Source organism: Tamandua tetradactyla, chromosome 4 (genome assembly GCF_023851605.1).
Source record: "Tamandua tetradactyla isolate mTamTet1 chromosome 4, mTamTet1.pri, whole genome shotgun sequence".
Classification (NCBI taxonomy): domain Eukaryota; kingdom Metazoa; phylum Chordata; class Mammalia; order Pilosa; family Myrmecophagidae; genus Tamandua; species Tamandua tetradactyla.
The window spans coordinates 61,796,870-61,824,635 of NC_135330.1; the positions used below are offsets into that span (position 1 = coordinate 61,796,870).

The 27,766-nt window shown below is 35.1% G+C and overlaps 1 protein-coding gene and 1 long non-coding RNA gene across 6 annotated transcripts; one reads left to right on the top strand and one right to left on the bottom strand.

Annotated features, from left to right (window-relative positions):
- On the bottom strand, window positions 1-27,477 carry LOC143680916 (3'(2'),5'-bisphosphate nucleotidase 1). 4 transcript variants are annotated; one of them, XM_077157511.1, is made up of 10 exons: window positions 27,193-27,469; window positions 21,823-21,950; window positions 18,009-18,113; window positions 17,117-17,224; window positions 15,706-15,754; window positions 14,304-14,395; window positions 13,185-13,229; window positions 10,340-10,537; window positions 6,244-6,349; window positions 1-3,471 (listed from the first exon to the last, which is right to left on the bottom strand). In XM_077157511.1, the coding sequence occupies exons 2-10, from the start codon at window positions 21,940-21,942 to the stop codon at window positions 3,323-3,325; spliced, it is 972 nt and encodes a 323-aa protein (XP_077013626.1). In that variant the 5' UTR covers window positions 21,943-21,950; window positions 27,193-27,469; the 3' UTR covers window positions 1-3,322. The 4 variants fall into 4 exon arrangements, with proteins under 4 accessions (XP_077013626.1, XP_077013628.1, XP_077013627.1 ...); XM_077157513.1 differs by lacking the exon at window positions 21,823-21,950 and having other exon boundaries at window positions 27,193-27,475; XM_077157512.1 differs by lacking the exon at window positions 13,185-13,229 and having other exon boundaries at window positions 27,193-27,462.
- Window positions 2,219-12,015, top strand: LOC143680917 (uncharacterized). 2 transcript variants are annotated; one of them, XR_013174246.1, is made up of 3 exons: window positions 2,219-2,329; window positions 8,543-8,584; window positions 11,725-12,015. It is a non-coding gene; the product is annotated as an uncharacterized LOC143680917 (long non-coding RNA). The 2 variants fall into 2 exon arrangements; XR_013174247.1 differs by lacking the exon at window positions 11,725-12,015 and adding an exon at window positions 8,718-9,046.
- Window positions 27,478-27,766: the final 289 nt, after the last annotated feature.

Below are 27,766 nucleotides of genomic sequence, written 5' to 3' on the forward strand. Positions count from 1 at the left end.
TGTTTTTTGTTTTGTTTTGTTTTTCTTTTTTTTTTACGTGACTATAATTTAGAACCTCACTTACCCTTTGAGACCAAAGGAAGAAGGTTTTATTATATCCAGAACCTAGGTTCCCTACAGCAGATAATCTAACTCAACCTGTTTAAACAATCCAAACATAGGGGCTCCAGAATAAGAATGAGAGCCTGTAATCCTATATAGTTTAATATAATATCTGGATACATCGCAGAGTATATTAAGCAGATAATCAAAAAGTATTGGCAAAGTCCTTTGAGGAATGAGAGAAAAATATTAGAAGTAATAAACTTCATTACTAGTACCCAATACTGTGCTAAACATCAAGGACACCCAAATCAATAGGCCAAGCCTTTGATCTTGAGGCTTACTCTTGTGAACCTTATGTATGTGGCAGAGAAGCTTACCGTACCTATAGGTATGCCTAAGAGCCACATCCAGAGGACCTCTTTTGTTGCTCAAATGTGGCCTTTCTCTTTCTAAGCCTAATTCTGCAAGTGAAATTCCCCACTACATGGGACATGACATCCAGGGATAAAAGTCTCCCTGGCACCATGGGAGATGACCCCTAGTGATGAGCCTGGCCCTGGCACCATAGGATCAACAATGCCATCCTAACCAAAAGGGGGAAAAGAAGTGTAAGAAATAAGATATCAGTGGCTGAGAGTGTTCAAATAGAGTTGAGAGGATACACTGGAGGTCAGTGTTATATATGCTTCAGTTAGACATTGTTATGTATCATAATGGGCCAAACCCCAACCCAAAACCATTCCTGCCAATCCTACAGAATATCTAGGGCATTATATAAGATTCTACAAAGGTTCCATGCAGTAATTAACTCTCCAAACCTACAACCTCCAGATGGGTCCCTGGACCAGATAAGTCCTGAAATGCAGAGGGGCCATTCCCTCCAGAACATCAACTGGCTCCATCCCCCTATTCCATATTATGGACAGCCTCTTCCAACATGAAAAAGTTAGAATGGGCATAGAACAAGCAACCAAAAGAGTGGGAGAAATATCAAAGGTGATGGTTGAGTTATACAGAGAAAGTCAGGCTTAACAAATGAGTATGGGTGCTGAATCATTATACTGATATTTCTTTTAACCTCCAGTACTTTAGAGCAGCTAGAAATAAAAACCTAAAACTGTGGAATTGTAAACCATACCAAACTCTGAAACCTGTTCTACAACTAATTGTTGCTATTTTACTTTGAAATTTACTGTTTTTATGCATATATGTTATTTAAAGAGAAGGAGGAGTATAACAGAGAAGATAGGATTTAACAAATGAATATGACTGCTGAAACATTATATTGATATTTCTGTTGGTCTCCAGTGTCTTGGAGCAGCTAGAAGAAAAAACAAAAAATGGTGGAACTGTAATGCATAGCAAACTTTAAAATCTGCTCTATAACTACTTGTTAAAATGTTTGTGGAAATTCATTCCTTTTTTGTATATACGTTATATTTCACAATAAAAAAAAAAAAAACTTACATTCCAGAACCTACAATCTCTAGATGGGTTCTTGGACCAGGTAAACCCTAAAACCCAGAGGGGCCAGCATCTCCAAGAACATCAACTAGTTCCATCCCCCATCCCATATTATTCAACAGCCACTTCCGACATGAAAAAAATTAGAATGAGCATAGCCCAAATACCCCTAAAGACTGGGAGTATTGGAAAGGAGTTAGAGTGCAGGCAGCAAGATTAATTCAGAAGACTAGAGTAATTTAAGGAGGAAACAAAGGGTTATTGGGGTGTAAATTAATGTAGAGGCAATGGGAATGGAAGAAGATATAGACTCCTAATATTTGGCTTGGATAACTTTTATATAGGAGTCCATAAAAATACTTTCAAAGTTATTCTCATGTTGCACTTAGATTTTTTTTTTCAATTAGGTCTAATCTACTATTGATACATACATATTTCTGTTATTTGAGAGAAATAAAAGATTAAGGCAGTAATTTCCAAACCTTGCTGATTACCAAGATCACCTTGGGGTTTGTTTAAAAATAATTTATTTTAAAGAGTGGACATGAATGAAGAGTAATTTTAGGCATAATAATTAACCGATACCTGTAAAAAATCTAAGTAGGATTTGGGTGTACGGATATACAGTTTGACAGTTATAAGATAGATACAGACTTTGGAATTATGAACATGAAAGTCCTATATGAAGCCATAAGTGTGGATTAGGTCATCCACAGTAAGAATGTAGAGAGAACCTAGAACAGCATCCTAACAAGTATTGAGACTGGAGGGAAGGAAGAGAAAAAGAAATGAAGAAAGGGACTCAGAGTGGCTAGAAGAGGTAAGAAGAAAATAAGGACAGCTAAGAAAAGAGTTTTAAGAGGAAGTGGTTGAACGCGTTAAAGTCATAGAAACCTCCTTCTGCTAGATTATGTTGCCCCTTTAAGATGGTACTATATATCCAGTGAGTTTTAAACAGATGATCAAAATCCCCTGAGTAGCCTTTCAAAAAATATAAACTGAAAAGCACTTGATGGAGACTATGAATCTGTATATTTTAAAAACTTTCTAGGTGATGCTGACTACAGTTGGGTTTGGGAACCATTACCTTAAATCACATGTTTAATTCAGGAACAGAAAAATTTCATTGAAACAATGGCTAGATCTAAAAAATAAAAATTTAGGTAGAATATCAGGATAATATTGATTTAACAACTTATAATCACCTATCGGAAGAGTAAAGGCTATTACCTAACTTTCCACAGGATTACAATGACACCTTAAGAATATACTAATCTCTCAGTAGAGAATTTATAATTTTTAAAATATTTAAGTAAAGTCTGTGAATAAACAGAAAGAGCTAAAGTTAAATAATTTATTATAAAGAAATTTTTCAGAAATCTGTTTCATCAACATACACAATTGTATTTTAGTGTATATATAACTGAAGTAGGAAATCTTTAAAAATTATTATGCTATACTAAGATTCCTGTAACAACTTATTGTTCTGTATCCTAAAGAAAAATAGTTTACTTGATAGGAATGTTGATTAAACAACTGACTTAGGTAATCATTTGGAACCATATCTTTCATTTCTCTGAATAACAGGAGGAAAAAATATATTGACTATAAATTCTCCAAATTTCAAAGTTGGTCTGGTTGATTAATTAGTCAAGACAAACTCTTTAATTCTATTTTCTACTCCTAAGTAACTAAATTGAATTGTCGATCACCAATGAATAAAGTAAACATGAAGCTCTAATTCTACCCTATTAATCACTGTATGTATTATTCTGAGAATCAAGTCCTTTTCCTAAGTAAATAAGACTCTCCTTTAAGGAACAAGTGCATTCTTAACAGATTCTGGAACTCGGCTTGCATAGTAGTCATAATTTCTCAGTGTTGCCAGGACTCCTGCAGAATTCATATGCTTCACTTCCTTGTTATACCGAAGGGCATTTCCATGGATATCAGTTAACTTGCCTATAGAAAAAAAAAAATCAATACGGTGTTAATGCCTGGTTGGATTATTATGTTTCTAGTTATTTTTAAGTGGATTTTGCTTTTCTTTCCAATAGTATCCAATTAATTCTGGATAAAATAAGGAAGAAATGAATGACCATAAAGATTAAGACTTTAATCTGCTGTAAATTTTAAATTTAAACTTTAAATTTTAAAACTATAAAGCAATGTTTAAACTAAGTGAAGGATAAAAGATTATTTTTTTTCTCCTTGTTAAAGTTAATTTCATTTAGCATTTTCAATTTAGATTTCTTGGTATCAAAAAAACCCAATATCCACGGATATCAGTTACCTTGCCCAGAGAAAAAAACATTAATTCAATGTTAATGCCTGCCTGGATCATTATGTTTCCAGTTATTTTTAAGTAGATGCTGTTTCCCTGTCCAATAGCACCCAGTTAATTCTGAACAAAATAAGGAAGAAATGAATGACCATAAAGATTAAGACTATAATCTACTTTAAACTTTAAATTTAAAACTATAAAGCAATGTTTAAACTAAGTGAAGGATAAAAGATTATTTTTTTCTGTTAAAGTTAATTTCATTCACCATTTTGAATTTAGATTTCTTGGTATCAATCCAATTTTAATAAGAACTCAATCAGTAGAGTTAATTACATACTAGACTCAAACAATGAAATTTGTTTGCTCTTTTTTCCTGAGTTGACTATTTTTCCTATTGGTTATACTCTGTCACCGCTATTACCATTTTCAAAAGTGCTTTCTTCATTCTACCACTTAATATTGACAATTATTTGCTAAGAACTTAAGTAAAGAATGATCATAAATGGTATAATCTAGGAATGCCTAGAGCGTATAATGATAGTGACTAAATGTACAAATTTAAAAATGTTTTTGCATGAGGAAGAACAAAGGAATGTCAATACTGCAGGGTGTTGAAAATAGATGATAATTAATATTTTAAAACTAACTTATGTGTGAGACTAAAACAAAAATTGTTTATTTGGTACAAAATTTATATTTTGATTAGTACATTTCCTGATAGAACTTATGTGGACAGCTTAATTGAACACCATAAGTATGTGGAACCTTGAGTAGGGCATGAGATTTTTTAGGTTTGTCCAGAGTGATGCCTCAATAAATCCCAGAAGGATTTGAACAGTGAATAAAAAAGTATTTGCAAATTCCCCTTGGGGGAGTGGTGAGACTGGGGGAGCAGTGGGGAAAACCAAAGCAATAGGCTGAGCCCCCAATCTTGGGGTTTGTTCCTATGAAACTGAACCCCACAAAGGATAGACTAAGCCTACTTAAAGTTAGTCTAAGAGTCACCCCAAAGAGAGCCTCTTTTGTTGCTCAGATGTGGCCTGCCTCTCTCAGCCAACACAAGCAAACTCACTGCCCTCCCCCTCTCTATGTGGGACCTGACTCCCAGGAGTGTAAACCTTCCTAGCAATGTGGGACAAAAATCCTAGAATGAGCTGGGACTCAGTACCAAGGGATTGAGAAAACCTTCTCGACCAAAAGGGGGAAGAGAGAAATGAGACAAAATAAAGTGTCAATGGCTGAGAGATTCCAAACAGAATCGAGAGGTTATCCTGGAGGTTATTCGTATACATTAAATAGATATCATGTTTTTAGTTAAGGTGTAACAGAGAGGCTGGAGGGAACTGCCTGAAAATGTAGACTGGGTTCCAGTAGCCACATTTCTTGAAGATGATTATATAATGATATAGCTTTTGAAATGCTGACTGTGTGACTGTGAAAACCTTGTGTCTGATGCTTCTTTTATCTATGGTATGGACAGATGAGTAAAACATATGGATTAAAAATAAATAAATAATAGGGGGAACAAAGGTGCAGATAAATTTAGTAGATCGAAAAGCTAGTGATCAATGAAAGGGAGGGGTAACGGGTATGGTATGTATGAATTTTTTTCTGTTATCTTTTTATTTCTTTTCCTGAATTGATGCAAATGTTCTAAGAAATGATCATGATGATGAATATACAACTATGTGATAAAAGGAAAAAGAATGTTCATATTGTATTTTGCTTGGTTTTATTAATAAAAATTTAATAAAAAATAAAAAAGAATGATCATAAAATATAACTGTAAGAATTTAACTTCCTTAACATGTAATTTAATATATCAATATATTATCAATATGATTATTAGCTGTATCACTATATTTAGTATTGATAAAATAATTTGAGAAATGACAGACTAAAAATAAAGTGTCCTGTTAAAACTTTTTATCTGACAGAATTTTAGGAAAACACTGCTTACTAAGAGTAAATGTGAACTAATCTCTATTTGACACTGAAATCCATCTTAGTTTATATATACATTTGTAATATATGTCCAGTCAGACTTTAAAAGAATTCTTACTCCATGGACTTTACAGTCCTGAGATAGTCAATCTTGGATTAAAAGATTGAAAGTGAGATTATGATAATGATGATGCATATTTTAATTTTCAGGAAAATACAAATGAAAAAGATTGTAACCATAATTAATAAAGGGTAAATTCATAGTAGGTAGATTGAAGTCCAAAAGAGGAACTTTAAAGAAATATGATTTGGGATGATGGTGATGATGGTAGCACTACATTGTGAATGTAATCAACAATACTGGGGGTTGGACTAGATAATCTCAAGTCTCCTTTTAGCTTTTATAGGACAAAAATCTAGGTAAATCTAGCAATTATTATAATATAATATATATTGTTATTTAGCATAATATAAAACTGTAATTCCCCAAATTAAAATTGACTAACCTCCCACAGCATGTAAAATAACTTCAGGAGCACATGTATCCCACTTCTTACATCCAGGACTTGCAAATACATAAGCAGAGGCTTTGCCCTCAATCAGCTGAATTATCTGTGATGTTAAAATAATAATCATCCCTTGATCACGAAATGACTCAGGAAGAAATAAGAAAAACTGTGAACTTATGTTAGCTTAAAACATTTAGTGAGTTTAAATGATTTAGGGTTATGAACTAATATATAGATAATAGAATAATGTAGTGATCTGAGAGAAAAAAATTGATTAAATAATCTACATGGAAAAAATCTGAAAAGTTGTTATTTTCCAAGTCAGATAAAATGAAGTTTTCTTTTTATTCATGCTCTTTTTATTTACCATAGTAAAAGCATTATATATTTATTATAAAAAATTAAGCTTCGTAAACTTCTATAATATTGACCAATATATATAAAAATATCAACCACTATAATTTATAAATTGTAATAAGTCCTAAAAGATGTGCTATGTTCACTAGTGAAAAAGTACTATCAAGTCTTCAGAATCTCATCTACTGTTATTTCCATGATCAAAAATATAAAAGTCATCTTAATTACATATGTAGAATGGAAACATGAAAATAAGAATGTTTGCATTTGTTTGGTATTTTTTTGGTATTTTAAAAAGAAAATAAAAAATTTTTTTAAAAAGTCATCTTAACAATCCCTGTAATACTCATACATACTCCTATGTATTCATCTTGTAATGCTTAGTCATCAACAGAATTGCATGATCCTAAATATTAACTTCCTATCAAACTTTTCATTGTCTGCTGATTTTTTTGCTGTTCTATTATAAATTTTCTTCCTCTAAATTTAGACTTCAACTATTCACATGAAGAGAACAGCCTGAGAGAATAAGAAAAACCTCAGTGGACACAAAGTAGCCAATTATTCCTTTTGGTACTATTTATGAGCACCTTTAAACCTTACTGCCAGCTTTTTAAAAAAAAATTTTCATACTTTATTTAGTCCCTGCATCAATAGGTTAAAAAAGTAGAACTTTCCTAAGTACTAACTTATAGATAATATGAGTAAGCAGCACACAAAACATTCCGTTTCACAGACAGGAACACTGTCATCCATTTAAGTGCAATTTCAATATATTTTAAGCTAAATGCAATAATTTAATACAATATAGCTAAATACACACACAATCTGTATCTCCCGAACTGCAAATAGTTTCCATGGCCACATATGGTTTTGGTCAAGCATACATTTCTACAATGAACAAGTAAGTACTAACAGATATGTTAATAAAACACTCCTCTGAACGCTTAGCCTGCCATTAGCTTTTTAGGAAATGACATTCATGATATTGAAAGCATTTATTCTTAGAAGCTTAGAAGGAATTACATGAACTGCAAAGTACTTTTACTTACATATGGTCATTAAAACCCAATAAGCAATTCAAGCATGAAAATACAAAGGCAGGCAATTAAAGGCTCAAATACTCTAAAATTGAAGACATGAAAATTAAGGCTGAAAACTGTGTCTCTCCAACTTTCATTTTCATGGTTAGATAACAGGCCTTTACTATAGAAAATATGCAGTTACTTTACATAGTTGTTCCAGAAGATAAGAAAGCTTCATAAAGTACAAAAAGTATCAAGATTCATAGTTTGCTTCATCAGATGGTTTTCTGGCTCATTTCAATTCTTCAATCATACTAAGCCTTTAACCCTAGCAAACTTCCTTGGGTCCTTTCGAAGCAAGAAGCTATCTTCAACTTGCACTTGACCTTGTCTTCTAATTGACATTGCCTTGTGAGCCATTTCAGTGATAAACTCTACGATAAGGTCTTCAAGAATATCTACTGACTCAGTGTAAGGGTTCTTGTCATTCCCAAATCCATACATCATACACTGTAATTCTTTAGAAAAAAGTGTCTTTCTTTTAATAATATTTAAAAATTTTAATATATATATAAATAAATAAATATATATATATATATATATATATATATTTTTTTTTTTAATATGGGCAGGCACTAAGAACTCTGCCTGCTGAACCACCATGGCCTGCCCAAGCTAGGTATATTTTTTGAGAGGAGAGAATCTGTAGGCTTCATTATATTCTTGAAGGGGTCTTACGTAAAAAAGTTACAAACTGCCCAAAAGGTCTTTTAGCAAGAGAAAAGGTGGGGGTTGGGCAGAATAGGGAATGTTTTCCTAAAAAGAATAGTGACTTTTGGGAATAAGAGGTATGCTGTTTGAAGCTGTTCTGTATTCCAGAAAAGGCCATGTTCTCTCTTTTTTTTTTCCTTTAGGGAGGTGCATGGTCCAGACATCAAACCCAGGTCTCCGGCATGGTAGGCAAGAATTCTACCACTGAACTACCCTTGCACTGTCCAAGGCCAGGTTCTTTTAATCTGTTCCTGTTGGGGCAGGCCTATTGTGGGTGGGGCTTTTTTATTAGGTTGTTTCAACTGAGATGTGATCCAGTCCATTCAAGGTAGATCTATATCCTTTACTGGAGTCCTATGTGAGAATAAAAGACAGAAAAGGCCCAGAGAGCTCAGAGAGAAACATCCAAAGAGAGCAAAAAGAGAAAGCCTGGAGGGGCAAGCAAGGACACATGGAAAGCTGGAAGCAATGGAATCCAGAAGACAAGGACCAGTAGATGCCAGCCATGTGCCTTACCAGCTGACAGAGGAACCCGAAATGCCAGTAGCCTGTCTTCAGAGGAGTTATCATCTTATTGATGCCTTAACTGGAACATTTTCAGGGACTTAGAACTACAAATTTGCAAGTTAATAAATCCCCACTGTAAAAGCTAACCCATTTCTGGTATACTACATTCTGACAGCTTTAGCAAAAGGAAACAAGAGATAATGGGGTTTTTATGCTCAAAAAGTACAGGGCAACGAGAAGTCGTACCTATTATTTTTCAATGAATACCAGGAATATATTTTTACTTTGAAATGCTTTGGATATTTTTTTCAAGATACTGATATTTGCTTTTAAACTCTCATTTTTCTCCTTGTGGTTTATCAGCAAATGCCCTTAGAGAATCCAAAAATATCTGAGTATTGCTTTCAAAGGGTAGGTAAGAAGAAACTAATTCCATTCAGTTAAAAAAATATTTATCATTTGGCATCCCCGTGCCAGATACACAACTGTGAAACTGCACATGTATTAAGAACTACATTAAGAATTAGCTTAAGCATGTGTTGAAGGATGGCAGTAAATAAGGTTAAGGAGGTAAGAAGGGAACAGGTTGAAGGCCATGCTAACAGGCTTAAATTTTAAACTGTAGGTGATGGGGAGTCAACAAGATTTTGGGATAGGGGAGTGACATATGGTAAGTTTTTCACTTTTAATTACTGTAGTGGCTTTGTGAAAACTGGGATTGGACAATATCCTTACTTTGGAGGCTACCGTAATAATCTGGGTGAGAAAGATAGGTTTCAACTAGGGTAGTGACAGTAGAGATTGACAAGAGGAGACTAAGTAGGACCAGACTGGTAGGATGTGAAGGAAGAAAGGAGTTTGGGAAGACTGACTGGAGCAATTAAAATGGTAGTGCCAGTCACTAAGCAGGAAATAGAAAGAGGAACACATTTGAGGACAGGTTGAAAAAAGGACAGAATGAATTTGAGATACCAGAGGAGTGTCATCATCATGATATGCAGAGCATGATGATCTAGGAGATGAGAAGAGATCAGGGCTAGGGATGTAGATCAAATTGTGTCCCATTTCACAATTTTTTCAGGAGGATGAAAGCCTGGATGAAAGAATCAGGGAAACAGCCAGAAACGGGCAGACAGGCTCATATGTTGAGATTGTAGAAGAGAGGTCTAAGAATTAACCAAGGAGGTTTCTTGGGAAAATAAGGCTGGCAAGAAATACAGAGCCTTATCCTAATTACTTATATTAACACTGAACTCTGTTAGATAAAAAAAGATTTGAACCTTAAAATTGTGTTTTTAAATGTTGCTGAAATGTGCTTTTACTTTTAAGGACAAATTATAATTTTTGAACATTTTCCTTTAACTCTCATTTCACATTTTAAAAAACTCTGTATTTTCACCAACGATTCAGCGGACAACAGACCTTTTTCTTACCTTATTTCCTGCTCCTCCTACTCGCAGTACATCATCAGGGTTCATAGCAGTTACACAGTCATTAACCAGCTTGCTGCTATGAGAACGGGTCGTTGTGATAATGTGTTTTCCAGTGGGGACTTCTTTCAGCTGAAACCCAAAGGCACCTAAACCTAAAACTCCCCAGATTGTCCTCCCCAACACAGCATCTGGTCCTGCCTATGCAAATGAATCAAACAACAACAAAGCTTATCATCATTTGGAGAAAAAAGTCAGCCAAAGTGGAATATTTAGTTATATTAGCATCATGAGTTTTTTAAAATTAAAAACATGGTAATATTTAAAATAAAATAACAACATCATTGACAAAGAACTTTTCCTGAGAAAATCAATGATTATTTTTATTGTTATTTTGGTTAATAGGTTTCAAAGACTGAAGGGAACTTTGGGTTATTTCTGGAGTCTTCAGGAAAGGAAATACCATATACTGAGTACTACTGCTTTCTGAATTACTCAAAGATTATATTGTTGTGTTTGGACACAACTGTTTTCAGAAGGTACTGAAGTCCCCAGGAAATGAAACACCATATATTGATTGCTACTTTTCATTATCCAAGGAACATTAAGGATCATGTTACTATGGGAAAGGTAGTGGTATTAACATATTTCGCTGTTATACAGACAGAATGAAGAGTAGCCAAGGATAATGCAGTCAGAGTTAAAATTTTACTAACAATTATGGGGCAAAATGTCAATGATAGCACAACCATAGAAAATGTATTTTCCTGTGAAGAGCTCTAGGAATTTTCAACCACACTGTTATAATTATACACTTCATACAGAAAAACATAACCCATATTTCATGGTAAGTAAACTGGGTGCAAAAAACAATTAACAGTCATAAAAAATATCATGGAGTAACATAGGTGACACATATTTTACTAAATACTTAGCACTTACCAGACACCAGACTAAGAGCTTTAAATTTATTATCTCATTGAATCTCAAAACAACCCAGTGAAGAAAGGTAGTATTATCCTTGTTTTACAGATAACAAAAATGAGGTTTTTAAACATTAAGCAACCTGACCAAGGACACTAGGAATATCATAACCAAACCTAGGGTTATCTGTGTTCAAAGCCGATACTATTCATCGTTAAATGATATTGCCTCAGTTTACCTGTCAAAATGGTTTCAAAGTAAAAGATGTATCATACCAAAACCACAGGTCTATAATGGGGGGGGGGGGGGATCATGAGTCACTGATAGTATACTTCATATTGTCTGTATGGTGTGTAAATATATTTCAATAAAACTTCATTAAAAGTTGCTTTCAAGCACATCACCTTGTTTGTCCTATAGTAGTTCATTAGGTACTGATATAGTGAAATATGGTTATGTTGTAGGTTGGGTTTCCTGGGAAGCAGACTCTGAGACATGAAAGATGTTTATTAAGGAGTATGTTTGGGATCAACACCTGTGAAAAGGAGCGGAAGGAAGTAGGAGTGAGCTGAGGGAGAAGTTCAACTGTGATGCAGACCTAACATCAGCTCCTGCTATGAGCACTTCTGGAGCTAAAATGGCCTATCAGGCTTGTCCTAAATGTTGCTGAAATACCAGGCCATTTTAACTCCACATCAATCAATCATTGGAAATGGACTGCTTTGAAGGGGTGTGACCTTGGGTGAGGCAGCACTTTACAGGTAAGGTCATCTCCAAAGGATGATAGCTGAAGGTTGCTGACACAACTTTCTGCAAAGGTGACAACAAAGGCAGCAAAGAACAATCACTAAGTGCTCAATACGTGGGTTAGCTTCCCCTGCTCCCTCTTGATTCTATACTACAGGAGAGGCTTTCGAATCTGAAAAGGACACTGGGCTCTGTGGAGACTCTAGGAATTCTGGTCTTAAGCTTGATCCAAAGATGAATTCCATGCTTCCAAGAAACCTATTTATTAGTAGGTTATTAATAAACCAGTTATTCTGGAAAGCATAACAAAGGTGGATATGAGTATTCTGATCCCTAAGAGTCATATGTAAATGGAATATACAGGCAGAAAAGATGGGACCAGGGAATCTGGTGAATACAATCTCATGTTGGAACCAGTCAGCCTTCCTCCGTGCCCTTGATCCCTTAGTTCCTCTCATCACTGTCACTTTCCTTCAAAGAGGAGACACCAACTCTCTTGGGTAATAAAGGCTAACATTCTCATCATATTGGTAAAGTAATTCAGATTCATATGGTTAAGAAGCTAGCTCATTTAAAAAGGTAGACTTGCCATGCAGATTTTTTTTTCAGTGCCTACCAGCTTCAATATCTGCTAGAAGCAATAGTAAGATTAGAAGTCTTTTACACGGCTCAAAAGAGGCAATACAGAGAAATGAGCAAGACGCTTACACCTGGGGTTGAATTCCAGCTCTGTCATTTACTTGCTGGATGACCTTGGGTAAGTTATTTGCCCCAGGTTTCTCATCTTCAAAATGGGGTAGTGATACTCAGATAGGATTGTGGTGAGCCTTAAAAGAGTAATGCATGTGAATCTCTTCAATCTGACAGCACACACTATGCTCTTGATAAATTTTAACTTCAGCCTTCAACACTGAATACCACCAACAGAGCTGAGCAACATTTCTACTTGTTTAAACAAAATTTAAGGCATAAGCAAGAAGGAGTAGGAGAAGAGAAAAGAAAAAGTATACAGAAAGGAAAGGTGGCAAAAGGAGGGGTAAGAAAGGGGAGAAGGAAAACAGGAGAAAAAAATGCATTGGTTCATGGGATGGGCAATGCCTGCTTTGGGTACCATAAGTTGCCTACCACTTTTCTACCTTTATACTACAGCCAAAACCCTAGCTATATTTTTTCTCACCTTGGCTTCATTCCTGTGTTCCCTTAACTTCTGCTTTTCATTGTTCTGTGGAGAATGAATATAATTTTCTAATCTCAGAAAGAAGTGATGAAAATTATTTATAATTCCTAAGCACTTAGATCTTTTTTGATGAAATATGCATTAAAATGTGATTTATGAGTTCAATGTCCCTTGTATAATAGTATACAGCAACAGTATTGGCTGCAATAGTACTAAATTATTTTAAGGTTTATACACTAACCCTCAACTTCTTTAGTTTATAAACACTAAAGAATACTAAAAGAATTAATGGGCAGTAAAACAATTCAATATGAGACTTTCCCAATAATGCATAAGTATTTTGGTAAATAATCCTACAAAGCATGTAATTATAAATAAAAAATTATAATCACAGAAATCGTAGGAAAAAACAAATTTCTCTTAGAAGCAGAGATCTTTCCTGTTCGTAACTCAAATTGGATATACAGAAGTAACAGTCCCCACTCTGGTTAGTTGGTTTCCCCAAAGTCCTATCAAGGTCACACCAATGTAAATATCTTAAGTATTTTATGTCAACAATTTCTTTTAAAATTTAATATGATTTAGTGGTATATTTCTGCTTTGGAATCACACCAGTGACAATTTATTTGGAGGATAATAGAATGTTAATGCAGATCAGAAGAAGAGTAAAGAGTAGAAGAGCATATTCAGTTCAGTTATCAACACAGCCTATAGTTTAGGCCGTAGGCAGTATAAATTAGAAAACAATATGATTAACATCTTTACTTTAGTTAGAATGGTTCATTTCTTTAATGTGCTTCAAGAACCACCTATAAAACAGGTGTCTTGATGACCAATCTATTCAAGAGCCATATCATTTGTCCCTAAACTCGAGTATATGAACTATAAGGAATATATAAAAATCTATGTGATATATACAGACCAAACAATCCTGGTACCCACTCTTCTCCGATGTTCTGATTCAATAGGTCTGGGGTATGACCTGGGAATCTGTAATTTGTGAGCTCCCCAAATGATTATATGTGCAACCAGACTAGAAACACTCAGATAACATAAGAAATCACAAATCCTTATATTAACTTATCTAATAAAATGTTTTTGTAGTACTTATAGTAATACCTGGTAGTTGTAATATGGCTGGTTAATAACACCTGCTATTGCTTTTCCTTCATAAGCAATTCCAATAAGAACTGTAACATTGTCAAGAAGACCTATAAAGAAGAAATGAATGTCTACTTATAGAACTCGCTCATGCTATAACTTGTCATCAGTACATCAATTGTTCCATTTTTTGCAGTAAAGGTAAGGGATTTTCAATAATCTATGATAAATTCTTCTTAAATAGACAAATTATAAGGGAGCTGGCCAAAGACAGAAGTAGGGCCTAGGGCCACTTAGTTGAGCTATAATCTCATTAATACAATTTGTAAACCAATTAACCAGTCTAACTCTGCAGTTGTCGTCATTAGATTCCTCTGTTTCCCCTCTACCACCTTCCAATACACTCTGCACTCCTACCTTCTTTATTCCTGGATAACTCTCTAGTCTCTAGACTTCTATTTCAAGCCTCTAAAGCAAGATATCTCAAAGAGGGGTCCATGAACTAACAAACAGCACTAGAATCAACTGGTATAATTTTTATAATACAGATTCTCAGGTTCCTTCCCAGAGTTAGTGAATCAAAGTCTCTGAGGCTAGGGTCAAGACTTGCATTTTAAACAAGCTGTCTAGAGGCTTTTATGCACATTAAAGCCACATGCAGTATCTCTTTTTCTCAAAGGATTATAAAGACTTTTGGGTATAAAGACTTTTCCCCTGTTAATTATGAGACATTTTCTTTTTTATAAGTCATGAAGCCAATAACTCATATAAGAAAATTAGTTAGGGCTTCATTTCAAACATAAAGTTCTATGTTTATGCTATGCTCCTAAATCTAAAACTCTGGATCTAAGTTTAGTCCTTTTTACCATTGTGTTGCTTTATTTTAATTTGCTTTCTACTTTTTCCTCATCTTTGGTAACTTCAAAGAAGAGAAATATACAATGTTAATGAAAGTCATTTTTAAAGGTGAGGTTGTAAAGCAAGAAAGTGGTTCATAGATGAGGGGAGAAGTGTTTTTGCAGAGGGTAGAGGGGTGAGATAGGCATGGCTTGTTAGTGGCAGAACAAGGGCAGTATAGCTGTGGTTTTATGTTCTTTTTTTTTGTTTTATCCTAATAAAATTGAAGGCTCAATAAAGTGCCCTTTGTAATACTGGTTTAATATGTGATTCTCATCTGGGGAACAGGAGGAGTATAGGATTGGTAGAGTGTCTGTAGCAGGGATATTGGAAGATGAATTTTCTCCCTATCCTGACAATCTCTTATGTATAATAACGATTAGCTAGGATGAGTACAAATAGCAGCTTTAGGGAAGAGACATAATAAATGATTCTGGCTTTTTGCATAACATATGAACTATCAAATGTTTATAACTAAGCAGCAAGTCTACTGCTGTCAAATACAAATACAAGAGATACCAACCTTCAGTGTATTCCTTGGTTCCATCCAGAGGATCAACCCAAACCACAAGCTAAAGAAGGAGGAGGAGGACGGAGAGGAAGAAGGAGAGGGGGAGGAGGGAGGGAGAGGAAGAAAAAGCTTATTGTTTTGTAATTAAAGTAAAAGTTTGTTTATTACAGAAAACTATGATTTTTAAGAATTTTTAAATACAAAATGCTTAACTAATAAAGGTTTATTGTCCCTTAAGCACGAAGTACAATATCAATGCAGTGAGCTCTAGGGACGGGGAAAGTTTACAGAGCAGCTAAAAAAATTTTGTGTGAACACTGTTAACTTATTTTTTTCTTTTCCTTCTGGCATGGGCAGGCTCCGGAAATGGAACCGGAGCTTTCTACTTTTTCCTAAGTAGGAATCTCTGGCATGACAGGCAAGAATTTTGCCACTGAGCCAAAAAATGTACTGTCCCACCATTCACTTTTATACATATAAATGCTGATTTTTTTTTCTCTTTTTAATAGTGATAGTCCAGTTATCTTAAAAGCATAGTTTATATTTGTAAGAGAAAAATAAATCATTCAAAAATCACAGTAGATTAAACAAAGAAATACTTTCTTCTCAGATATTTCAACATGATTCAGGACATGTGGCCATCAACCACTAGAATCACAATGCATGACCATGACATTGTGAGGAGACACCATGTATTCTTTTCTTTCTAACCTCCATTCCACATAGCAAAGTGTCTTATTCATGGTCAGTGTTCAATGAATGTGTGCTAAGCGAATCAAAACTAAGGAACTAAGATAGTTATTTGGAGTCATGGATTTAACTTAAGCCACTATGAAAAGTAAACAGGGGGGTGGACCACAGTGGCTCAGTGGCAGAGTTCTTGCTTGCCATGCTGGAGACCTGGGTTCAATTCCCGGTGCCTGTCCATGCACAAAACAAAAAACTAAACAGGTGATTTTTATGACCTCCTGAAAATATGCAGCAACATGCTTCATCTCCTTCTAGCCTCAATTACCAATTAAATGTTTTATTACTAAATCTATTAAGTAAAAAAATAGATTTTCTTCCCAAAAATATTTTAAATGATAATTTCAGAGTGCATAGGAAATAAAAGGGATGAAACAATAAACTCTAAATGAACAGATCAGACATTCCACAGGGTTGCCTGATACTTCTATGATGGCTCTGAAAGATTACAAATTCCTGGCTTGTCCCTTTATTATAATTATTAACTTTTCAACATTATGGGCAAATTTAATTCCTTTACCATGGCAAAAAAAAAAAGATTAAAAGAGTTAAATATAAATAGATGGTAATTAATATTTTAGAATTTTAACTTATGTGTAAGACTAAAGCAAAAAATGTTTATTTGGTACAAAATTAAAAAAAAAAAAAGAGAGTTCAATATAAAAATGAACCGTACATCTTCCTCTCTAATAGCACTGTACTGTGATGGGCATGGTTGCCTCAGTATTTCCTCCCACTGGCCATCTTCAATCAGCTCTTGATCCACTTCTTCAGAAGGTAGATCCTAAATCAGAGATAACACTGATGGATGATGAAACTAAACACAGAGTACATTTTACCTCGGTAGCTGACAAAATTCAGGATCAGTTTTTACTAGTCATTATCCATTTACCATTTGGGTTCAGAAAGGCTTTTAAAACAAACCTAATAAAATCATAAAAAGAACCATAAATGGTTTATCAAAGTTGACTACAAAGTATCCAAACTTCATTGTCCTTAATAGGGCTTAAAATTAGAAAAAGAACTTTTATGTATTTATTATAAACTTATTTATGCAAGTAGCTCTGGCATCACATAACTCACCCTCTCAATTATATGAAATGTTAATCCTTCATGCTTAAAGTGTTATAATCTTTGGAAAAGTATGTAAGTATACCTTAATTAAAACATCAACAACAAACCCATTTTATTCCAAAGTTTTAAACATTTAATAGTTTTTACGCTGAATATTACAGCTATTACAGCAACCTTATCTTCTATGGGCAGTAATTGAGAATGGAGTAAAATATTTTTAAATCAGGTATTTCTTGCAAATCTGAGGAATAAAGCAATTACTGCTGTGTTGAAACATTAGTGCATACGCTTGAAATCATAATAGTAGCTTAAGAATTATTAAAGTGTCAGGTAGAAATCTATAAGGTAATGAGGGATTAAAAGTGACATGGTGGCTCAGTTGCAGAATTCTAGTCTGCCATGCTGGAGACCCAGGTCTGATTCCCGGTACCTGCCCATGCAAAAAAAAAAAATATATATATATATATATATATTATCGCCCTGATAACTCTTACCTCTTCCCCTATAATTGTTAGATTGGGGAATTTCCGTGCCAGTGAAGAACAAATGCTCATTTGTACCAATCGGTCAGCTTTAGTCTGCAGGTCTGCTGCACAGGTCTGCAACAAAGAATGGAAATTTTGTCCTCAGTCTGATTACTAATGCATGAGCATCTATATTATTTAAATTAGTGTCAGTGTTTAGTTTCAGGGAATGTAATACCAAATGATTCAAGCAGAGTCTTAGCTAGTTTTTTTTTTCTTCCTGGGATGGATAGCAGTCAAAGTTTGGAAAGGAGTTTTGTTTTTTTTTTACATCTTTTTTTATTAATAAAAAAATTAGCAACTAACAAAACATTAAGATATCATTCCATTCTACATATACAATCAGTAATTCTTAATATCATCACACAGTTGCATAGTCATCATTTCTTAGAACATTTGCATCGATTTAGATAAAGAAATAAAAAGACAACAGGAAAAGAAATAAAACGATAACAGAGAAAAAAAAAAGATTATACATACCATACCCCTTACCCCTCGCTTTCATTTACCACTAGCATTTCAAACTAAATTTATTTTAACATTTGTTCCCCCTATTATTTATTTTTACTCCATATGTTCTACTCTTCTGTTGATATAGTAGATAAAAGGAGCATCAGACACAAGGTTTTCACATTCACAGAGTCTCATTGTGAAACCTACATCATTGTTCAATCATCATCAAGAAACATGGCTACTGGAACACAGCTCTACATTTTCAGGCAGTTCCCTCCAGCCTCTCCACTACATCTAGAACAACAAGGTGATATCTACTTAATGCGTAAGAATAACCTCCAAGAAAACCTCTCGACTCTGTTTGGAATCTCTCAGCCATTGACACTTAGTCTCATTTCACTCTTCCCCCTTTGGTCAAGAAGGTTCTCTCAATCCCTTGCTGTTAATTCTCAGCTCATTCTAGGGTTTTTCTCGGTTCCTTGATGCTGAGTCTCAGCTCATTCCAGGATCTCTGTCCCACATTGCCAGGAAGGTCCACACCCCTGGGAGTCATGTCCCACGCAGAGAGGGGGAGGGTGGTGAGACTGCTCGTCATGTTGGCTGGAGAGAGAGGCCACATCTGAGCAACAAAAGAGGCTCTCTTGGGGGTTCTTAGGCCTAAATTTTAAGTAGACTTGACCTCTCCTTTGTGGGGTTAAGTTTCATATGAACAAACCCCAAGACTGGGGGCTCAGCCTATAGCTTTGGTTGTCCACACTGCTTGTGAGAATATCAAGAATTCAACTTGGGGAAGTTGAATTGGAAAGGAGTTTTTAAGGTAGATAGAGTATTTTCTTTCCCATTTCAGAAATCTCTTATTAGATGTTTAGATATTATCTTTTTGTTTGAACAGATTATGTGATAGAAAATTCAAAATCTCTAAAGGCAACCATTGTTGAATACTGTACAATTAGTTACTGAAACCATGTTATTCATATAGATCCTTCTGTAACTGTTATTCACTAATCTCAACAATTCAAGTGGTCCTTATGATGGGTCACTTGTATATAGAAAGAATTTCTGTTTTTACTTTTTAAATCTAAAAAATTTGGAAATAAACTGAGTAATGTTTCATATAAAGCTCCCCTCTGGTACCCTCATTCGATCCCTATGTCAGGTAGGGACATCAGACTAGTCACATTAGTGAAAGACAATAAAAGTTTTGGTATCAATAGCCACAATTTCACTTGTTAGTTTGCTTTCAGAGAATTGTGACATATTGCAATTTATTGATGCCTGGGTAGTTGGTGCCAGACCTCAACAATCTGGATTTCTTGTGTGACAAAACTGATATTACTCTGTCCCTTTTAAAACAAAGTATCAACAGGTGGATATAAAGGATTGGATGTGCCTTTATATACAGCAAAGAGGACAGTAAGAATCTTACTACTTTTTTTTTAAACTTGCACACTGTATTTTTACTAACCCTTAGCTATAGGATATAAAATTGTATATCTAATATAATCACAACATTTAAAATCATACGAAACAAGTAAGTCTTGCTAAGAAAAAAATGGGGAAGGAAATAATCCAAAATGTTGGCAATGGTAGCATGATGGGTGATTTCTTGCTATTTTTCTCTATTTCACAACTTTTATAAAAGGAAAATCTTTATAATAAAGAAAAGACAATATGATTAGCAACCTTCTAAAAGCAGCTGTATAAGAATGTTGATTTAACATTGAGCATGCAAATGGTCAACTTAAACCTTCCTCACATGAACTTGAATCATATTTATCCCACATTACTTCAACATGAACACAGAACTTAATAATTATTCTTGTTAAAATATCTTATTGATTTGGCCCACTTTTCTCATAGGTCGCCATTATTTTGAATACTTATTCTGTCATCCAATGCATTAAGAAGTACTCCCAGCATCGTTTTATAGACAAATCTGATAAGCATGCTTTCTATATGACACTCTTTCACAAAAGTTTTTAGACGATGCATTTGATAAATTTTTAAAAATATATGTAAATTAATGATTAAACAGAATAGGACAGGTCAGGAGCAGAGTCCTGTGACCTGCCACTATGATCCTTTATTCAGGTTGAAAATGAATCATGAATTAACATTTTTGGGTAATGCTATTCATTTAATTATAAATACACCTACTAGTAGGTCAAGATGGGGATTGGGAGATATCGTCCATATGATTATGAATGGCTTGAAGCTTTTTTTTTTAATAGAAAATGAAAGACTATGACACATGTTTAGCTGAAACCAAGACACCCTTATTTCTCCTTCTTGTACTATCAGGCCCATAAGTTTATCAAAAAAGGAAATGAGATTTATTTCACAAGAATTGTTCTAAAGATTTTTATTTTTAAGTTTTAAAAGCAGTTAAGTTGAATGCCCTGTAATTGGCTCAAGTGAACTTACTTCTAAGTTGCTTTCTACTCATGTATCAGGCTGTCACTTCTTTTTTTTTATGGCAATAGCCATAGTTAAATGTCTGACTTATCATAAAGGAGTGACTTCACTATGTGAAAATTCAGTTCTTTATAAATTAAAAGATTCTGTGTTCTCTATTTCAAATCATGAAAATGTTAATAACTAATTATATCCTAAATTTTCTCATTTGAACAGATGCAATCTTCCTTAAAGATTATGAAAAGATTTAGGATTAGTCAATATACACAAAGATACATTTAAAGTTTGTAATGTGAAGCAAAAAGGCCAAATCATGGGTGGGCAATGGTGGCTCAGTGGCAGAGTTCCTGCCTGCCATGCCAGAGACTTGGGTTCGATTCCCAGTGCCTGCGCATAAAATTAAAAAAAAAAAAAAAAAAGTCAAATCTTGGGGAAGAAATTATTTTTTAAACTAAAATACATGCATAGTAGTATTTATTTTAATTAGCTATCACTATAAAGTATATTTATGATAATCCACCTAAGTTTTTAATTATCATACTGGAAGGAAAAACTTTATTTTGGGTTTCTTTACCAAGAGGAAAAAAAACCTCAAAGCTTTGAAAAGAGAAGATTCTCATTTCAGTGCCACTTTTACTAAGCATGTTAAATTCACAAAGGGTTACATGGCTTTGCCCAAAGCTCAGTTACAGTGCCCTGGAGTTGCACAATGATCAGAAGGCTCAGTCATTGGGTCTTAGATGCAGGAAATCTGTTCATTTTCAAAGCATAAACGGAGCCTACTTGAACTAAGGGTCTTGCAGTCACCTTAAGAGAGTTATCACATTAACTGTTAGTCTATGCAGATAGTAATCCTTTAGTTAAAGCTCAAAGAACATGAATAAACTTGGCATGAGATGAGATCTGACTTTCGTACCTTCTCCACAATACCCAGGTCTCCTTCAGCAATAACACGTCTGACTATCATTCCTGCCTTTTGAGCAATAGAGTATGCTGAGGCAACTAACCGCATCAACACAGTGTGACTGGAAGCCATGACGAGCCCTAAAAGAAGTTGAGGAAAACGTTTTGTTATTTTCAAAGCCAACTACTGGTTTTATTTACTTGAGCTAAATTCAACACACATTATTGACTGCTTTCTTGGGAATGCCCCAATTAATTAAGTTCTTAAAGGAGGCTTAGGAAAACCTACATTTTCAGCGTAAGCTTTCTCAGTAAATCCTCTACTGTACTTTCTTGTTGCAGATGGGACATTTTGTAGCATGGGAGAAACCTCCTCAGGATGCTGATTATGTGAAAATGTTCTGTGTGTGAAGTGTGTAATGTATAAAGGCTGTGAAAGGTACTCTAGAGGATAAAAATACAAGATATAGGGGTATGCAAGGATAGTTCAGTGGAAGAATTCTCGCCTGCCATGCCAGGAGACCTGGATTTGATTCCTGGCTCATACACTTTCCAAACAAACAAACAAGCAAGCAAGCAAACAAAAACCAAACAAACAAAACATTCAGCAATGGTGCTGCAATAAGGAGATACTCACATGGAAAAAGAATGAAATGTGAACCTTGCCATACACCATACAAAAAAAAAAAAAAAAAACAAGATAAAACATCTACCCTTGAGGAGCTAATACTCTGGGGAATTGGGGGGGAATAATGTAATCTAATGTCTATAACACAAAAATGTTAAATGCCAAGAGTTAGCAATAGCATAAGGGACATATGTGCATGTGAGGAGTAATTAAAAAGGAGAGCGATTGCATGTATTTATATTTTTTTCTGAAAATCAAGTGAATGTTCTTTTAGAGACTGAACAAAACAATCAACTAGGTAGTCCCACTCCAATTAAAATGGCAAAGTGAGATGCTTCAGGGCTCTGTCCCACCTACAAAGCTTTGAACAACCCATAAGAACTGGCAGAAACATCTCTCTCAAAGCTATGGAAAATTAGTTAAGGGACTACAGTGACAGGGCAAGCACCAAATCAAGAAAAAAGTCATTTCAAAGCATTAGGATCTATTGTTGCCTTGGTTGACCTTTTTCCTACACATTATTGCTTGGCATGGAGCCAGCCTGTCCTCCCAGTATGGATCTCTGGTCTTAGATTCGAAGGAAGCAGAGCAACTCTTGTAGACTTCCTGGGAGCACATATTTCTAACTCAATATGTCTGGTGGTGGCCTGAGAACTCACCTTCCCAGAACTTGCTCTGCCTGAAGAAGGCTGCTCATGGAATTTTTCTACAGAACACTGAGAGTGAGCATTCAGAGTGTGCTGCCTGAGGCAAGGGATTGCTAGCTACAGGACATACAGTGCAGTGCCCTGAACCATGACAGAATTATCTCCTAGGGAGGAGGGGCAATTTAGAACCAGGTAAACAGGGAATTCCTAAGGCCAAACATGTGTGCCCAAGACAAAACCAATGCAGAGAAACTCTGTGGTTTAGCCTGGAGCTATTCTCCAAGCTCACTGTATGGATAAACCCTGAAGGAAATCTGCAAAGACTGGAAGAGCTGTTTCCTTTTTGTCCTTTTTTTTTGTTAGCTCCTGGCATTCAAGCGTTGTCAGAACACCAGCTACTTACAAGGTAAAGGAATAGATGCCTCAGAGTCTAAATTCCAGCACTAACACTTTAAAATATCAAACTGTCCAGATTTCAGCAAAAGATTACAAAACACACAAAGACATAGGAAGTATTGCTGTGGCCCAGGCAAAGAAGAAAATTAAAGCATTAGAAACCATCAATGAGGAGGACCAAACCTAGGAAATACCAGACAAAGACTTTTTAAAAATGGTATTCAATATGCTCAAGCAGTTCAGGTTCTTTGGATAAAGAACCAAAGGAAGACACAAAAATAATAAATGAAGTCAGAGAATATCAACAGAGAGATGGAAATTATGAAAAGGAACCAAAATGAGTTGAAGACCACAAATATGAAAATTTAAAATTTCCTAGAGGGGTTCAAAAGCAGTTTAGAGCTAGCAGAAGGGGTCTAGAAGATCCTTGAATATAAGACACTGAAATTATTTGGTATGAGTAACAGAAAAAAAGAAGCTTATTCCATCAGCTGCTTAACTGTCTACACATGGTCCATTGCAGACACCCTTCTTCGAAAGTTCATCTGCTGAAAAGAGCCCGTTTACCTGAAACTGGCCAAACAGTGGGTTAGTTTAAAAGCCATTTCCTACCCCAATTGCATCACTGCCCCAACTCCTAGCAAAACTCTTCCACCTCTAAATCAAATCAAGCCAATGTTATTTTAATGCAACAAGGAAAAATATATAGATTATGAGACAACAGTATAAACCTCAATTCAGTAAGGCATTATTCTACCACCAATTTCTGACTGAATGCTTAATTTTATGCACCTCTTAACCTCTTTACATCTTTTTTCTTCTACCCAATTTCAAGGATTATAAACATAATTGAGCTAGTAAACAAGCAAAGTATTTGAAAATCTTCAGAAGGAATTGATGTAGGATAATAAATATCACACAGACCACCATGTGTCGGGAATAGAGATGAAACTATAATAGGTTTCTATATACTTGAATTTTGTTCATTTTTATTATACTTATAATCAGGCTAGGTTAATTTTCTTGGTATACTAGATGTTACACTTTGAATAACTAAACTGAATTAGTTACGATTATTACTAATTCAGGAGTATCCCAAATAGCGAAAACAGGAGAGAGAATTTAACAACTACTTTGTTGGCCTTCCTCTACTTTCTTAAATCCATGACCAGTCATATAATTGATTTATTCTGCACTGGAAAAGTAGTCTTCAGGCAACTAATTTGTACTATCCAGATGTCTAAATCACTAAGGGTATTTTAATAGGTATTATATTCAGTCAGTCCCCATGTTATATAAAGCTCCACTTGTGAAAGGCAGATCATTTTTCCCTCACTATATGGTGTTACAGCTTTTTTACAGATATCATTTACTTTTGAACCAGTTAAGTAATCATTTGAGCCTGACAGGCCTCAAATATGACTAAACTGATCCCCCTTATGCTTGCCAAGTCCACAGCATTTTCTTTCAAAGAAGAACTTTCATCCTTTTTCTTTCTTCTATCTTCATCGCAAAATGTTTACAGTGTTTATGAACCACCACTTAAAGCTAGCATCAGTATTATAAGAAATAAGAATGTAAGAAAATGAGGTTTGATGTAAAAAAGCACAATGATTCTTCAAATCACTTTTATTTGGCAAATAAGAAAATATTTCCTCCAATATCTTTAAAGTATTGCTCTGGCCAAAACTGAATTATTGATAAATATTACTATTTCCTAGCCCTTATATTTTTCTTATATATATTTGAAGCAAATGAATGCAATTTTGTTCTCAGTATAAAACAAAATGTGGCTAATCATACTTTCAAATATGTAAAAAGAGGCTTCTTATTAGCTTGCTATTTAATTGTTCCCCTCTTGGACCCTATTTGAGAATTACTCTTTGATGTAGTGGATACAGAGCAAGGCCAAATTAGCTGCAGGCAAGCTGATAACTTCCTTGTAACAGTTCAAATTACACCCAGTGTACTTGAGTCTCAATTACTTTTACACCTTCTGGGTCCTAAAACACTTAGCTTTTGTGCACTTGTCTTCCTGAAAGTTTACTCAAAAACAACCCAGTGATTAAGAGCATGGGTATAGGAACCAAGTGTCTGTGCTCAAATTCTGGCTCTGGCATCCATTAGCCAAGTGACTTTGGGAAAACTACCTAAAATCTGTGTGTTTCGCTCTGTAAAATGAAGATAACAATACTAATAGCAATTTTCTATACTTACTGCCAATGTGGAATCTAATAACAAAAAATGCACTTATCAAAAAAAAAAGTACATGTCTTTTAAATCAGGTATATTTCCAAGAACTACTAAATGTATCTACAGATCTATAACCATGTATATATGTATGACAATGTCTGTCACACAAGAAATAGCAGAAGAGCGAAAACAACTTAAGTGTGCATTAATAGGGGACTGATTAAATAATGGATGGTACATTCACAAATGACTATTACCCAGGTATTAAAAAGAAGGATGCAGATTTATATACGCTGATCTAGAAAGCTCTCCAAAGTAAATTAAATGGAAAAAGCAACCCTATGTATTTATATTTAGGGGTGGTGGGGAGGGTAAATAGAGATACTTGCACATGGATTGAAAATATCTGGAAGAGCGAAGAAACAATTATTAATGACTGTGGGGAGTAGGATTAAAGAAGAGGAGAAAAATTTTTTTTAATTTAGTCATATTTCCTTTTGCATTTTAAAAATAATTTAACATATGAGTCTATTAGTGTTATAATAAAAATAAATAGCTAAAAATAGAGGATCTAAGTAACACACCATTGATCAGGAGTGCAACTTTGGCCTGAAAGGAAGGGTAACTTCCCTCAAGTACTCTTTTTGAATGTCATACAAGAGACTAAGAACATACTAACAACTTTAAAAATTTGAACAAAAACCTCATTATCTGGGTTTAACTATCTAACAAAATGACAAAATTTGATATAACTGAAAATTTATTTCAGGGATATTATCTTCAAAACATGCCAGAGGTCTCCTGAAGTTTTTCCATAAAAGAAACCTTGGGACATTTCTTATCCTAGGCCATGTCCTCACACATCAAAGACAGAGTTACAGCGCATACTTCCCAAACGGAGAAGACTTGAAGACACCGTAGGCAAAGCTTGGAAACCAATCTAAGTTCTTTCTAAAAATAAATATATTTGCCAAAGGTGCTAGATCCTGCCGCAATAAATCTGACTTTGCTCGTAGTTACCTCAGTCGATGGAACAAAAAATAATTTCTCTCCCATTTCTTTTAACAATCTCACCATGGTCACCACACTTAGTAAAAGAACACATGAAAATCAGTTATTGTCTTAGAATATACCACACACATCGGATTTTTTTTTTTAACAATGAGTGAAAACCAGTAAGACAGACAGTAGGTAAACGTTAGCTACTTTAAGAAATTAAATTTTAGGGTCAAACCTGTCTATAATCAGGAGCACTAACCAACCAAATGTCTAGGTTTGCCTTGTTATTCCTACAATGAATAGAACGAAAATAGAAGTACAGATAAACAATTAAAATGCTGACACTCGAGATTCTAGGTCCTAAATTAGAATATCTGAAGAGTGACTGTGATTCATAGATATATTATTTATAAATTGATTATACCTCCTCATACCTGAGCAAAAGGTTGGACTTAAGGGGCCCATAAACTACCCAGATAAATCGAAGGCCGTTGCTCTGCTAGCAGGAGTAGAAACTTACCTACAGTGACAAACTTCGAACAAAACCAGACGACAGACACTAAAGGGACAAAAAAAGGGCGGTGGGGCGGTGGGGCGTGGTATCGGGCAACAGGCTAATCAGTAGGTCTTTCTGGGACCCCGGGAGAAACTACCTCAGCTACCGAGCATGCGGAAAATTCGGCGCAAGCGCAGAACAGCTACTTCTGTCTGGCTGCTGCAGACTCCCGATCCGCAGGAAAACTCCACCCCTCCGCGTCTTCCTCCAGCTCTGTTGTAGGTCCACATTGCTTCGCGACTGGAGGCAGGTGTCTTCACCCCACTTTGAACACTGCCTTAGAATGCTCGTTACATTCGTGACACCGCCTCGCGGCGGTGGCGTCTTAATCTCGAGCTCCTCGGAGTCAGAGGCTCGCCCTCAGGAGGTCTGCAACACCTCCCGGCCCCTTTACCCCCAACCCAGACAACCTGAGGCAGAACTGCGTTCATGGTTTATTTAAAATGATTTAAAACTCTCATCAGTTGCCCAGAAAAGATCAGGAACCACTGGCTCAGCGCTTTTTGTCCGTCTGGCAGATTTCCTCTTACTGGCCTGG